General features: G+C 42.7%; 1 protein-coding gene and 1 long non-coding RNA gene across 11 annotated transcripts in view; both read left to right on the top strand.

Moving 5' to 3' along the window:
• Positions 1-14,775, top strand: part of Per (period circadian regulator) — a 30,090-nt gene that overhangs the window by 8,916 nt on the left and 6,399 nt on the right. For 5 of the 10 annotated variants that reach the window (XM_076831135.1, XM_076831134.1, XM_076831136.1 and 2 more), the window contains exons 3-11: positions 3,139-3,314; positions 6,792-6,922; positions 7,972-8,170; positions 8,629-8,850; positions 10,126-10,310; positions 10,511-10,795; positions 11,434-11,580; positions 13,992-14,238; positions 14,332-14,720. In XM_076831135.1, coding sequence (XP_076687250.1) covers positions 3,139-3,314; positions 6,792-6,922; positions 7,972-8,170; positions 8,629-8,850; positions 10,126-10,310; positions 10,511-10,795; positions 11,434-11,580; positions 13,992-14,238; positions 14,332-14,720 — 1,981 coding nt within the window. Of the gene's footprint in view, positions 1-3,138; positions 3,315-6,791; positions 6,923-7,971; positions 8,171-8,628; positions 8,851-10,125; positions 10,311-10,510; positions 10,796-11,433; positions 11,581-13,991; positions 14,239-14,331; positions 14,721-14,775 lie in introns of those variants that run through there. The other 5 variants (XM_076831138.1, XM_076831137.1, XM_076831132.1 and 2 more) reach the window with 5 other exon arrangements.
• On the top strand, positions 4,302-6,593 carry LOC143378984 (uncharacterized). Its single transcript, XR_013088402.1, has 2 exons — positions 4,302-5,200; positions 6,309-6,593. It is a non-coding gene; the product is annotated as an uncharacterized LOC143378984 (long non-coding RNA).

Genomic DNA, 14,775 nt, shown 5'->3' with positions numbered 1-14,775 from the left:
CCGCGGCTGTAAACATTGATGCATGCGCCGTGCCACGTGCCTGCAGTGTCGCCATCGCCGTCGCCTACGTGGCAAGAGATATCCCCATGTACCGTTCGTTGCATAATCCGGACGGTCTGCACCGTTGTAATAATAAATCGGCATCGGATCCACGAATTAGAATCAAACAACCCCTATTTCCAATTTCTGGCTTCGAAAAATTCTCCCGCGCATTTGTATCTGAAAGCACAACGCCCACGATCCACCTACACGCGCGTTATCTTCAAAGCAGCTCGCAGAAATACGTCGACACCGTTCGCCGAACCTTTTGTCTAGTTTGCTTCTATAAAAATCTGATATAAAACCGTGGACATCCAATTTCCACGGGATCGGTCGCGGTGTGCGTTTTCATACGGCGAGAATGCCACTGCCTGCACGCATGGAAATATTTGTCGCGCTGAATGACACACCTCGCGTCGGCGGCAATTCATTGGTCTTCGGCGACACAGTGTGCAGAATTTGAGCCAATAGAGAGGGGGTGCATGAAGCGTGACAGCTTCGTAGGGAACTTTAGCAGAGTCTCACTCCGCGTGGAAATCCTCCTGCGAGGGCTAGGTCAAGGTTACGTGCGAGTACGATTCTCCATCAGCGTTTTTCTAAATGGCGATGGCAGTACCAAGTCGGTGTATTTGGAAACTTTACATCCATCGCGAGTATAATGCGAATAAAATTTGATGATGATTAATCTCAATGGCCAAGGTCCTTCATTTTCAATGTATAAGATGTACAAAGATGTACAAAGATGTCGCAAGATAACACAGTTCGACAGCCATCTGGACTTGTAACATTCAATAGTCGTTTCTTATAGATTTTCTTGCATTGAAAGCAAATCCGCAAACCGTTTGTCGCCACCACCCTCAGTTTTTGAGAAATTCGATTTTGAAAAAAAGAAGAAAATTTTCAGCTTTGAACATCTTTTGTGTCGAAATAGTAATGGTTATTCGGTTGCTTGTGGTGTCAAATTATTTTATGAACCCTCCCGAATACAACGATATAAATTGTTAGTACATTATGAACATTTAAGTTATTGAATGTTACAAGTCCGAAAAAAGTCAAATTTTGTCGAACTGTGTAATGGATCTATAAATATCTATAACAAAATCTTGTATTTTCAGTATCAGTTGTAGTTTATACGGAGCAAAGAGATGAAGATCACCTTCCAAAATTGAAACGGAAACAGATTTCCTTGGAAATAGATTTCATCCGCCAATTTATTTGAAACTTTTTTCGAAGCAAAATCCTCCAAAATTACCTCTGTGCCGAACAAAATTCGATATTGATCAGGTTTTTCAGTTTCATTGTCTTATAACTTTAGAGTTATTATCCTAGATGTCGTATCTTCGTACGAATGTATAGATAAGGTTTTAAACATGGGGTAGTTACAGAAAATCAAAGTGCGCATTCATGCAATATGACGATGAAGGATATTAGAGACCTATTCCAAGAGTTTTACCCGCCTCTGGCATTTTCGAACCTTTAAATCCGAACAAGGAAGTGCTCGCGTTAGATGGTCGGTCTTATCCTAGAGAAAGCTTGAAATTATCGTTAGAGAAATGCGCTTTCTCCTCGTTACGTAACGAAGCTAGTCACGATCCGACGTCTTGAAACGTTTGTTATGCACGGTATTTTTCCGCAAATGCTTTTCCTGGAGAAAGTTATCTCACGGTTCACTCTAGCTTCAGTTCACTCCTACACCGACCAATGACACTATGACCGATGACAAAATGTCTCACGTCGGAAGTCAACCCGCAGCTCACGTTCGCACGTACAGCCACCGCGCTTCTTGATTGTCGAATCAGCGAAAATTATACTTATTTTTAGAACATGTACGTTTGATACCGTACCCGTCAACAGTTTATAAAAAGATATGAACGTTTCCTGTATCACGTTGTTGTGACGAATGCGAGAGAACAGACAGAGTCTATTTTAAGGTGTTTTAAAGGGTATTTTCATAAGATTTCCCACGAAATGAGCCTCGCGATAATGCACGCGAGGTGTTGGTACGGTGCGCGAAAACTCTGCTGGAAATATTAAGCTTACTCTACTACAGAGATGGAAAAACATTTTATTTAAATACAAATTTCGAATAACGAATAAAAGTTAAAAAAAAATTAACTTTGTTCGACACGATTTTTATTTATTTTTTATTTTCCGTCTTTATTTCACCAATTTTAAGACATAGGATGGTGAAAAGGCGAGGTCTAGATAGATTTGTTATTATGCCTAACCTCGTTGACGACTAGTAATTTCGTTAACTTTTATTCGTTATTCAAAATTTTTATTTAAATAAAATTTTTGCCCGTCTCTGCTCTACTACTACTTGTCTGTCGGCTGAAACGTACCACGAACATTCCACTTAAAACGAGAAATTAATATTTTATAATGCAGTACATATGTCGTAGGAGGAAGAGAGATAGTTTACTAACAAGGAAGTATAACTAACCGAAAATTCAAAAAAATTCTGAAACTTTGTGAATATGTAGGGGATTTTCTCCTGATTACAACGCAATTTTTGTTTGCTACCCAAATTCACTCTAAGGGGTGAAATTAACCCCCGAAAATTTGTCTATTCTCCGATTTTGTGTTATAACTCGCGAAATGTAAGAGATAGAGAAAAAGTTTCGAGATAAAAGTTACTTCTTTTAATTAGATCTATCATTTGGCAAAAAAAATTATTTTACAGTTCACGAGTTATAACAGAAAATCGGGAAAAAACCGGATTTTCAGGGGTCAATTACACCCCCTTAGAGTGAATTTGGGCAGCAAACAAAAATTCCGTTGTAATCAGGGGGAAATTCCCTACATATTCACGAAGTTTCAGAATATTTTGAATTTCCGGGTCCGGGATGTTCCCTTGTAAGTAGTTTACTCCATTAATTATTATTATTATTATTATTATTCGTCTGTATTACTTTATTAATCGCGATTGCTTTATTCGTAAAACGAAAATATCTCCCCCACCGAAATATTGTCTGGGACATCGCCCTTTACCACCCCTATTTATGCAATAGGACCGATGTGTACTAATTTTTGGATCTGTCCGCTAGATAAGGTTAGAAGTTTTTGCACATTGTACATATAATGTCTATATGAACATAGCAATGAAGCACTACCGCAGCCGATCAGCAAAAGAAAGGATAAGAAGAAGAAGTCGAAGGCGATTTTGGCTGTTAACGATGCGGCGGATAGCGCGTTGAAAAACGTCGGCACGCCGCCGGAGGGCGTGTCCTATAATGTCGTCGTCCCAACGAAACCTATCCTCGAAAAGAAACCAGGTTGGTTGCGATCTAGAAATCGTTGGGAAGAAATGCACGTTAAACTCTACTGTTCCTCACACTCCTTCATCGTCGAGGTGTTATAATCGATGTATCGCAGTGGCGATGCAACGGGAGACAGGACGAATATCAAATTTTCACCGTCGCGTCGGGCTAGATATTTGTTCGTACTACTGATTCTGTCGACCTCACCGAATACAATCCTTCCTAGCGGTTTCAGTAGTTAATCGAAACGGAAACATTTGTCTACCGATCGAACATAGAGCTGTTCTATTTTAATCGCCGAATACTGCGCGGATATTAATATTCGAGTCGTTGATAGTTCCAAAAATATGAAAGAATTTTTTAGACGAAAGAAAGGCAGTCGATACTTTTATGCAACAATTTTGTTTCGTGCATTCTTCCCTTCAGTTAGATTTCGCTTACTTCACAATCAAAGGCTTCGAATGAACCCACCCCCTCAATCCCCGTAGTTACCTTAGTCCGCCAGACTCTCGATCTCATATGTAGATCTATTGCATCTCTCGCTGGTTGCATTTATAATCATGGAACGTCCACGTATGTTCGCCGTGTCTTCGACTATTGTGTTTTAATTTTGACAAGGACGAGATTCAATGGACTCTGGAATTCGAGGACAGAAATTTCGGTAGCTGTCGGTATCGCGAGCCTCTCCACGAGAGAGTGGTGCCCGGAATACGGTATTTAAACAGTGGAGTAATAATAGCTGTTGTTACCCTGGCACTTATTCTCAGCCCTCTCCATTCGAATCAGAACGCCGAAGAACGCACCTCGTCTCCTAACTCAATTACGAGGTAGAATATCGATACTTCCTCGTCTTATCGTTAGAAACCCTCTCTGAGGCACAAACATTGCGATTTACATTCACACATTTGTAATTATATTTTGGAAACATGAAAAATAATAAATTTAACCCCCAAGAACGTTAAAATCCGTACGTTAGTTTCTGAAAATAATTCATGAAAATTCTTTGCAAAACCGCTGATACTCTCTTGCAACCTAAGCACGTATGCATCTGATCTACATTTTCTCTGCAGTGAAATGAAATTTAAATGTGTCGCCGGCATTTGTAACGGGGGATGACGTATCCAAAACATTCTAAACATCGGGCACCTCTCATTCCACATCAGTTTTATATAATCACGCAGTAGTATTCCGTGAACAAAGGGCGGGACCGAGCACTCTCGTTTGGTCCGACTACATCGGCTGCCGGATCGAAGCAAGCTTTATATAACGCCGCGAGAGCGCCTCTGACTTACGTAATTATTTTACATAATTTTTAATAACTGACCGATCCTCACATAGGCTTTTTTCGTCGGCCGTTACGAGCCCTGGACCTGATTCGCTCGTTACGAGCTTTGCATCGCAGTCCTGCAATAGGACGCGTATTATACGTGTACCCCAGCGCGAGAATAGATCGGTTACTTATGTAATAACGATGCTCGGCCTCTACTTAGTTCGTTGCACGACGAGCGACTACGTTGCGCGGCGAGAGTATTCGCGCGGTGAACAATTTCATGTGCAGATCGGTGTTAAAAAAAAAAAGGTAAAAAAAGGTCACGAAGTCACGTACGGGAACAGAAATCAAAAGTACGCGTCGAACAGCGATTTCAGGGTCGAGAAGCAAAAATTGCCTTGGTACCACCCCACTGTGTTCCGAAGGACGCACCCGTAGAGCTCAAGGTTGAAAGACTGTTGACCAATTTCTGGTCTTCCGGCTTTTTGTTCGATTATTGCCCTGAGCTTTGGGTTCTGTATTAGTGCAGTGCGAAACGTCTTCGCGATATTGCCGTTCTGTTGGACTAAGGAAACACATGCAACCCCTATCCTTTACTTCATCATTCCATTACTCATGCAGCACATTGCGTGTAACGCGTATAGTGCTCCTACGAGCTATAGTGGCTTAGGTGTGAGGTCACTCAGCGGATATCTTAACCGATATCCTGCTGGGTATGGGCCGCTAAACGTGGCCCTCTACTACCTCTTGCAGGACTGTGTTTAGGGAGGATCAGAACAAAACCGGGGCCTTATAGATTAAGTGTTACAACTTCGATTTTAATCAAATAAATCAGAAATTGAAGATACTGTTTATCATTATTAAAAGACACCAATTAAGTTTTGCTACTGACTATTAAAAATTGTCTCATTGTCAGCACATATTAAATACAAATCCATTTCAGTAAGGTATATGTACTGCATTAGAACAGTAGCAGTATAAATAATTTTAAATTAATAACTTATTTTACTCTTTCGGGCCCAGGTTTTGTCCTGGTCTTCCCTAAACACAGTCCTGCAAGAGGTAGTGCGGGGGGGGCACGTTTAGCGGCCCGTACCCAGCAGGGTATCGATTAAGTTTATACAAAAACCGACTTTTGAAAAAAACCGGGTTTGGAATTCCATTATTTCCAAAAAACGGTTTTCGAATTTTCACAAAAAATATGTAATTAAAATGGTAAATAAATATTTGTACTTATTTTAAAAATGTTCAGTTTCCTTAATATTTATGGAATTACGAAAATATTACAAAATAAAATATACTCTATCTATACAAAAGCAAATAAAGAATTCAATTAACTAAAATTCGTACAAATCCGTACTATTTTTGAGTTCATTTAAAAAAAACTAAAATAACTAAAATCCGCATAAAATATAAATCTTTTACAGTGGTACCAAATTATAAATCTTTATTCCATTTAGTATCATTCGTCGGAAAATATGAACCCATGAAGATTAGTTTTAGTAAACTATTACCTACTACAATATGCTTGTGTCTGGGGTGATTTCAAATAAAAATGTTAACGTTTTTAATTAAATAATTAATTCATTTCTGCATATGAATTCTAGTATATACAACCGATTTTTTAAATTTAAAAACCGGTTTTCGAATTTTACAAATTTATAAATATAAACCGGTTTTGAAAAACCGACAAACCCTACCCGCTGGGTACCACACACCTAAGTCACTATAGCTCGTAGAGGCATTATAACACGTTTCTTGGACGCCCCTGCTTCTCAGGCCACCCTCAACCTTTCCATCCAGATGTCTTCGATCTAATTCGGAGGTGTCTTTCCCGGCACCAGACACGTTTCCGGATCTCTGAATAGGTATATCTCTGACAGATTCATCCGACGTGTTAAGACCCTCTGTTAGTGACCCTATTTCCCCTTGGTTGCCATCTTCCCTCCTCGCAAACTCCTAGATACTCAAATATCCTCTGAGAACGGCCCAACTGTTCCCCAAAAGAACAAAAAAGAAATAAAGTCGCTACCTAGCAACATTAAAAAGGTTCCCTATTTTCCTGAAAACACTTGGGGCGTCCATGGAAGGTTTGAATAAATAGAACGCGATCGTGCTGCTCGAGTATGAACATCCATGTCGCAAACCATAGCAAACGCGGGAAGGTATGCCCAAGAAGAACGTAATATAACGTCGAGAATTTTTGTTGGATGTTGTACAAGAAGAAATAGCCACTGTAGAGTTGGTGGATGCAACGGACCCTGGCGAGCACAACGGCGATACTGTCACAGATGTGGAAGCAGGGCATGCTTCCCGTACGAACCATCTGGATGATAGCACATCTCAAGCCAATGTTAGTATTCATTACACAGCAACGGGGAAACAGATTCTCTCTTAAAGTAGTAACCGTGGTAGAAGGACACGTAGGAAAGGGACACGCCGAACGATAAATCCGTCTAATATAACGCCAGAATTATGTGATTCGGGACTCGCTCGGCCGTGGTCGATCGAGGGGCTCCTTTTTGGGGAGGTCCAGGGTCGGGCATGCTCGGAGGAGCATCCTGCTACCTATTTATAATACGAGCGTAACCTGACTGCTTCCCATACCATGTCTGTGTATAATTATTTTTTAATCAATGCAATTCACTGTGACTCTACGATGATGTAACACAGTAGTGTTGTTGTTGAGAGGTTTCAGCAAATTTTATGCATGGAGAAAGGAGATTTATTCCCTCTGACCACGATAGCCACTAGCGAGGCAACATTCTAGCGGGCGGTGAGGCTACCAAGTCCCTTAGGAAGTATTGTATACCAGTTTTTTTTTAACATCCACGTTAACACGAATGGTTTTCTATAGGTATACTAATAGCAGGGTATTTTGTAGTTTACTGGTTTAAGCAGCATTTAATGGGTTTACTAATGAAACTGATATTTAAATGGCAACACGCGTCGTAGGGAGAACAGAATGATCGGCATATAAATAAGATAAATTAAGCACAATTTAGAATATTATTAATGCACGTAGTTGCACTTCTCGGTGTTAAAATAGAGTCCGTTAAAGAATCAAAAGGATGCTTATTTCTCCGTGCATGGTGTTTTATATTCAACGAACGCGAGCTCAGTGAAGCTGATACGCGTAGAAAAATGTCCCACGATAAAGCCGTGTCAAAATTCTGTTTGTCATCTTTAGTAAAGCTCAGCGAAACATGTGAACGGTACATGAATGAGGACAAAGTAGGGACGTGTTCTCTCTACTAGCTACTTGATGAACGTCGTCGAGCTTTTTCCATGAAACTGCTCTCGATGGCATAGATTCGCTGCCACCTACGTGCTAATACTCACTTACGAAATGCAGATCTGCCGTGAACGAGGCCTGACACGTGTTCATGTTGTATTCTGTAGGAGGGATTTTGCGCGGTGATTTCGATGCACGACGGCCTGGTGTTGTGCACAACCCCCTCGATATGCACAGCTCTAGGATACCCGAAAGATTCATGGATCGGGCGCTCCTTCATCGACTACGTCCATGCCAAGGATAAGGCTACATTGGCTGGCCAGATCACCAGCGGGATTGTGTCGCCGCAGGAGGACAGACCGAAAGGTAGGATTTAGAATCTCTCAACCCTTCGCAGTCACACCTTTTTATAATCAGAAATTAGTCACAAGGGGTTCACTGCACTCCAGCGTCATTTTTCAGTTACCATTTTCGAACTTTTGAATCTTTTAACTTTTCAGTGATAATTGTACATTCGTAACAGTCATGCAATCATTATCTAATAGTCTTCTTTTCTAGAAATGTAAATTTCGATTCGATGAAATTTGTAGTTAAAAAAGTAGTTGCTGAATTAAGCGATTTCTTTGGTTGAAATTCGTCAAATTTTTAAATTTTAATATCAAGATCTAAAAATTTACAGAAATATTGGCAAAGAAGGAAATACACCCCGCGTGACTAATAAGGGTTAAACCAGATCTATTCATACTGTCTTACAACAAAATACAAATGAACTTGAACTCGTAGAACTCGATATTAAGATTACCCGGGGCACTGATTTTTCGCAGGTATTAACGGCAGAAGAGCTAGCTTGTTCTGCGGGTTGCGAAAGTACGCGAGGTCGGTTGTTCACCAATCCAGCGGCCAGCACAAGGAGGCAAGGTCGAACTTGTACCTCCCGTTCCACTTGACGCTGTCGTTCAGAGACTATCGAGACCGCGCCACTGAGCAGCAACACAAAGCAATGTTCCTGGTGGTTACTGCCCAACCTGTTCGTTCTGCATATAAAGGTAGTACGGATGAAGATCTTCGAGGAGAGCCGACTGACAAAAAGATTCGATAAATCCCCCCTCTCGCCCGGCTCGCCGCGAAATGTTGCCAGTAACTTCGGAAGTTGTTAGAATTTATTATACCCGAATCCTTCGCAGTGGAAGAAACGTTAATCGAGTCGTTTCGTCGGTCTAGTCTCCTCGATGGTACTGTATGACTCGGTGGTTTCCGTGGCGACATGCCTTAAGCAGAAGGTAATTTGTATTAAATCAGAAATGTTTACCCGAGAGTCGTGACGATGTTGATAGCATCTCATCTTTGTCGTCTTCTCATCTCTTCGTTCTCTTATCATCTGACCAGTTTTTCGTTCCCGTTCAGTTTGGAGACCACTGTTTCGATTATTCATTTAAACGCAGCACAAACCTCCGCTGCATTCATAATTGCTCACCAATAGTACAGCCCACGCTTTGCTTGTTAGAGACGCTGCGATATTTCGTCGTTGCTATTGTTTACTCCACGTTTTAATAAAGCAAAGAGGGAAACAGAAATAACCGAGACAATTAAGCAGTATACAATATCGCGACTGTGTTTGCTATTATTAATTGAAACTCTATCGATTATCTCCCTTTCCCTTCCTCGCCGTACGTTTTTATTTCGACGAACAAAGTAGGAAACGCAAATCAGTATTCCATGACGTTAATCGCACTCAAATGCCAAAGTATGGTGAAACGAAGGCGTACGCCGGTTACTTACTCGCTTTAGAAATCGTTTGCCGCTTATTTTACTTATCGGCCTGTTACTTTCTCGCCTGGATATTAACGCTTACATTAGAAGCGGCTTATTATCCAATAATTTCTTCTGTGTTCGTTTATTTAGCCCGGTGTAGTCGTAGGGCGATTTAGAGTGCCATGCAGAAGCTTGTAGAGATCTTCGCAGAAGCCTGCGATGGTTCCGTGCAGAATTTACGCGACGTAGTCTCATGTTGGTCTCTGCAAAGCGTTCACCCGGTTCCCGGCAGGCTTCTCCGCCAATCGAAACGCTTTAAAGGCTCCCCCAAACCGACGCGAATTTCGCCGCGCGGAGCGGATCCGCCGCGGATCAGATAACACTGCCCATAAGCCACCACGTATAAAAACACTGCTGCCTTATTTGATCCGCGGCGCGGAGCGGATATTCGCGTTGGTTTGGGGGAGCCTTTAATCGCGTACCATTTATGACTAAAAAATTTCATCACGAAGGAACCGCCTGGGAAGAGAGAGAATGACCCCGACCTTGTTATTTATTGTTCTCCGCAGCGCCAGAAGAAACAATAATATCCTCGATATTCACGACCCGCCACACCGCGACGTGCCACCTATCCCATGTTGATCCTGACGTAGTCCAATACTTTGGCTATCTACCTCAGGATATGGTTGGCCGTTCCCTGTTTGACTTCTACCATCCCGAGGATCTGCCCTTCATCAAAGACATCTATGAGACTGTGAGCATGCGCCCTAAAACAAACAAACAAACAAAAAAATCAAAACTTTAGGTTTCGATCGAGTATACGCTTGAGACAAAAATAAAAAGAAATAGCCAGAAAAGAATATCTAATCCGCAGAAAAAGTGCAAGCCAGTGCAACTCTTACTAACCCCCGATTGCTCGTATGTGTACATGTATATATATATATCGTTGAACAGGTGATCAGGCTCGAAGGTGCCTCCTTCAGATCGAAACCCTACAGGTTCGGGGTGCAGAACGGCGGCCACGTCTTCCTCGAAACCGAGTGGTCGTCCTTTATCAATCCATGGACGAAAAAACTAGAGTTTGTCGTAGGTCAGCACAGGGTACTCAAGGGTCCAGCGAATCCCGACATCTTTCGCGTGCCGCGCGCTACCGATTACGTCCAACTGGCGAACATTAGCGAGGAGGTGGTGAAAGAGGCCAAGATCATACAAGGAGAGATACGTACACTTCTCGACGAGGTACGTCTTCCCTCGACGATCCAACCTGAACCAGCGATATAGTTAGCGCAGATTTGTCTAGGCCGTGTATGCGAAGGAATAAGAGTTGTTTACAGGGTAAACATGTACCCACGGCGTGTGATCCACCAGTAATATTACGCCACCCTCTATCGTAAATGCACGTTATTAGCCACGTAAATGTATGACCGATAGGGATGCGGGGTAATGGAAATTTTCGGGGCGAGTGGAGTCGGGTATTTTTACCTTCGAACTTCCCTGTCCCCCTAGAAACACTCGCAGCCTTCGAGTATCTAAAAGTAAACGCGGCGTGGATCTTATTTTGCCTTACTGCGTACTAAAATTTATACCAGTTTGCGCGTTAGTTTGTTGCGTAGCAAGGAACTTTCAAGGCTCGATTAATTCGACTGAACTCGATTACTTCGCGTGCCGCGGAATTTCGTGACGGATACATGTTAGCGGAAATAAATGCGAGAACGAAACGATAAGAATTTCGAGCGGTGAAAACGGGGGACAGAGGGACAGTAAAGAATACGTTTCACGATGTTTTAGCTTGTTTCTCCACGAAATCCTTACCCCGATAAATGTAATCCGCTCACTTCCCAAATTTTTCTCTTCTGTTCTATCGTACGTCTGCGCAGAGCATCCAAAGAAAGTCAGATATAACTGAGCACGATGTGTCAAAGAGGTGCAAGGACCTCGCGTCCTTCATGGAAAATCTGCTGCAGGAGACGAGGGCACCCGGTCTTGGCAAAGATGTGCTCGCTGCCGACGACAGGAGTTTTTCGGTGACTATTAGCTACGTTTTAGTTTCGCCGACACTTATCTATCTTGGCAGTAGTACGCTATGGTGCGCTGTTAATGGTTTGCTACAAGCACACACTTGCAGCTCTGCATATTTCCCACGTTACGCTTAGGACGGTAAAACGTGGAAGGTATTAGATCTTAACGCTAGAACTTTTAAACAATCTAAGCGCCGTTATTCGCGTCGCTCCCGTGGCTTCGCGAATCGTACGATAAAATTTTGGTACAAATTCGTTTTTTTTCCGATGCTTATCGAAGCCCCGTCTTGCGCGCCGTTTCTTCTGTAAATACTTTAAGCGCTTATTCTTCGAAGCCAATTTTCTTTGCCCTGAATCGCGAGCTACCATAATGGCCCTAGTGAAAAGAAAACGAATGCGTTGTACCGAAAATGCATCGTCACTATCAGGACGACCAAGGAAAAAAGAATTTTGTCGCGAGGCTTGTTAGAAGATTTATTTAAACGTGTCTCGAAGAAATAGTTGCTTAGGGAACGGTCGAGTTGCCATTGTTCTTTGTGAAACTTCTTTTTTCTTTGCTGATCCAGGTAAGGTACGACGTAAGTAGAGTATAAACGATCAGTTGGATGGCTAGTAGGAAAAAGTTCTATGTATCTGTTCGTGAAGCAACCAGAGATTTCTTACGCGACAAGAAACTACTCAATTAATGAGAGTTTGCCTTTTTGGTTTCACTCTGGCATTACCGCGCGAAAGTCGAGGGAACGACGAGATTCTCGCTTCTGAACGGTACGCCCCAGAATTTTACTTAGATGAGATTTGCGAGCTAAGGTGCAAGGTGAGTAAGGAACGCAGCAATTGATTAAACATTTTACAGCCTGGTGCCACGTCTAACCGGATGGTTATCTCGAAAAAGTAACACTAAAGCCGCTTTCTCACGAGTTAGGGCATAATATTCGTAGCACGGCGGATCGTAAGTAAAAACGTTACAAGTCACAACTAAAAAAAGAAAATAAATGAGATGTTTTGCACGTAACACGGACGGAGGGCAAAGTGAATATTGTATAGGTCCGGTGAGAAGGATAGCGTCAATTTCAAAACCTTGTAGGCACGTCGTTGGTAAGTCTATTTACTCATCTTTTCATTCAATGTGTTATTCGTGATATACATGTTAAACGAATCACGCTGAAAATATGCAAAAACCAACCTCGATTGCAACTCTTCGGATTATACAGTAGCAAGTCGCTTCTGTTTTGATTCGCCGGCAGATCTGTCGTAAAACGGACGATAAAATGGGTAATAGAAGTTTCAATTCACTGATATGTCCATTCATCTCAAATTTCTACTTCTGACGAACCTAAGGTGTCGTCAATGATTCGCCTTGGAAATTGACAACGTAATCGAAACATGTTTTTTTTTTCAATTTGCCTTATTGTACGGCCTTTTCTTTATCTGACCGATGGTGTACTCTGTCGAGGGAACGATTATAGACTCGTAAGGAACGATTTTTATACATTGAAGCACGTTGTTTCTTCTCGCCGCTCTTTTATCTGAGAAATTGTTTAATCTTCATTTTTTATCCATATCACTGGATCGTGTCATACTTTCCATTGTCGTGTTCTGTCAGTGGCTCCTGGATGGTAATTTTCTTCGTCGTGTTCGTCACCTGAAGAGCTTCTGCTTCGAACATTCTTTCTCTCTTCACGCGTCCAGGCATGTTTCTTCTACGTTACCCCAACCACGGACTTCGAAAATCGTTATCATTCGAAATCAAGCAGGCGCGTCGAGTCTCTTCCTTTGCTTCTTCATCACCATGCAGCGCGAGATGCACGGTAGTACTCCACAGATTGGAGTAACAGTCGAGATACGTTAAAGGCTACAAGTGTATTTATAAATTATTGCAATATGATAGCCGCGATTAGAGGCTCGGTATATCTCTTCACTTACAAGGTTTTGAAACTAACGAGGCAAAATGAGAGGGCGAGAATAGAAGAGGGAGTGAATAGAAGAGGGAGTGTATTTTAAGAAAAGAAAAAAAAAAGAGAAATTGTTGAATCGAAGAGCGAGTATGGATGAAGGTGTGTGGCTGCAGGTAGTTAGAAGAGAAGACGGGAAGGAAGTTTGGTGGGTTGTGTAGCAGCCGAGGCGACTAACATTGATGCTGGAGAACTGTTAATCGGTCGATTGGTCGCTCGTGCGCTGTAAATATTGCGCTTTTACGGTGGCCAGGTTGCAGCAGATGGACTTGCGTAAGCGCAGAGAATCCTCTCTATCGCGCAGTATTCTTTCGCTCTTAACGGTCGACTAGCTGCGCAAAACGGGTCTAACAAACGTACCAAATGCTCGGCGCGACCATAACGCAAGGCAAATTTGCAAAACAAACTGACAGAGACGAAAGCATTTGATAACTCTTTCTAAGTCGCTACAATATACTTGTGAAGGGATCACGCAATCCCTTGTTACAGGAGCACGACAGCGTGATGCTCGGTGAGATTTCGCCCCATCACGAGTACTACGACAGTAAATCGTCCACGGAGACGCCGCCGAGTTACAACCAGCTCAACTACAACGAAAATATTGAAAGGTTCTTTAAGAGTAAGCCGCCGGTGGCCACCATGTACGGCAGCGACGAGGAGAACATTAATTCCAGCAATGACGAGGGCGGGAAGACGAGCCCGAATTTGGCAGGTGAGGGATCGTCAAGGGGTAGCTTCTCTCTGTTACTTATATTTAGCTCGGACGTGCTCGAATGAATCTTAACACAAAAATTATTGGTTGTAGCGAGGAAATGCATGTCGCCGATAAACGGAAGCGGCGCCAGCGGCAGCGGAAGCGCGGAGAATCTGAGCAGCGGCTCCAACAACCAGACCAGCTCGGCAAGCAGAGGCAACACGTCCAACACCACCAGCAACACCACCACCACGGAGAGTTTCAAGCCTCCAACGTTGACCGAGTCGCTGCTCAATCGTCACAACGAGGATATGGAGAAGCTGATGATGCAGAAGCACCGGGAGCTACGTTCCAGCATCAAGAACAGCGACAAGTTGAAGGACGCACGGATAAAGACAACCACCGAGAAGATGGCGACGGATCAGACCGCGCATTACGTTAATCAGGGTCACGGGGTGAAGAGAAGCGGGAGCCATAGCTGGAAGGGAGACAGTTATAAAGTTAGTAATCCATATTACGATCTGTCGAGTTTAGGTGTCGATACGAATCTAATAC

This window comes from Andrena cerasifolii, chromosome 2, assembly GCF_050908995.1.
Source record: "Andrena cerasifolii isolate SP2316 chromosome 2, iyAndCera1_principal, whole genome shotgun sequence".
In the NCBI taxonomy this organism is placed as follows: Eukaryota; Metazoa; Arthropoda; class Insecta; order Hymenoptera; family Andrenidae; genus Andrena; species Andrena cerasifolii.
This window is presented reverse-complemented; position numbering and strand designations above follow the sequence as displayed.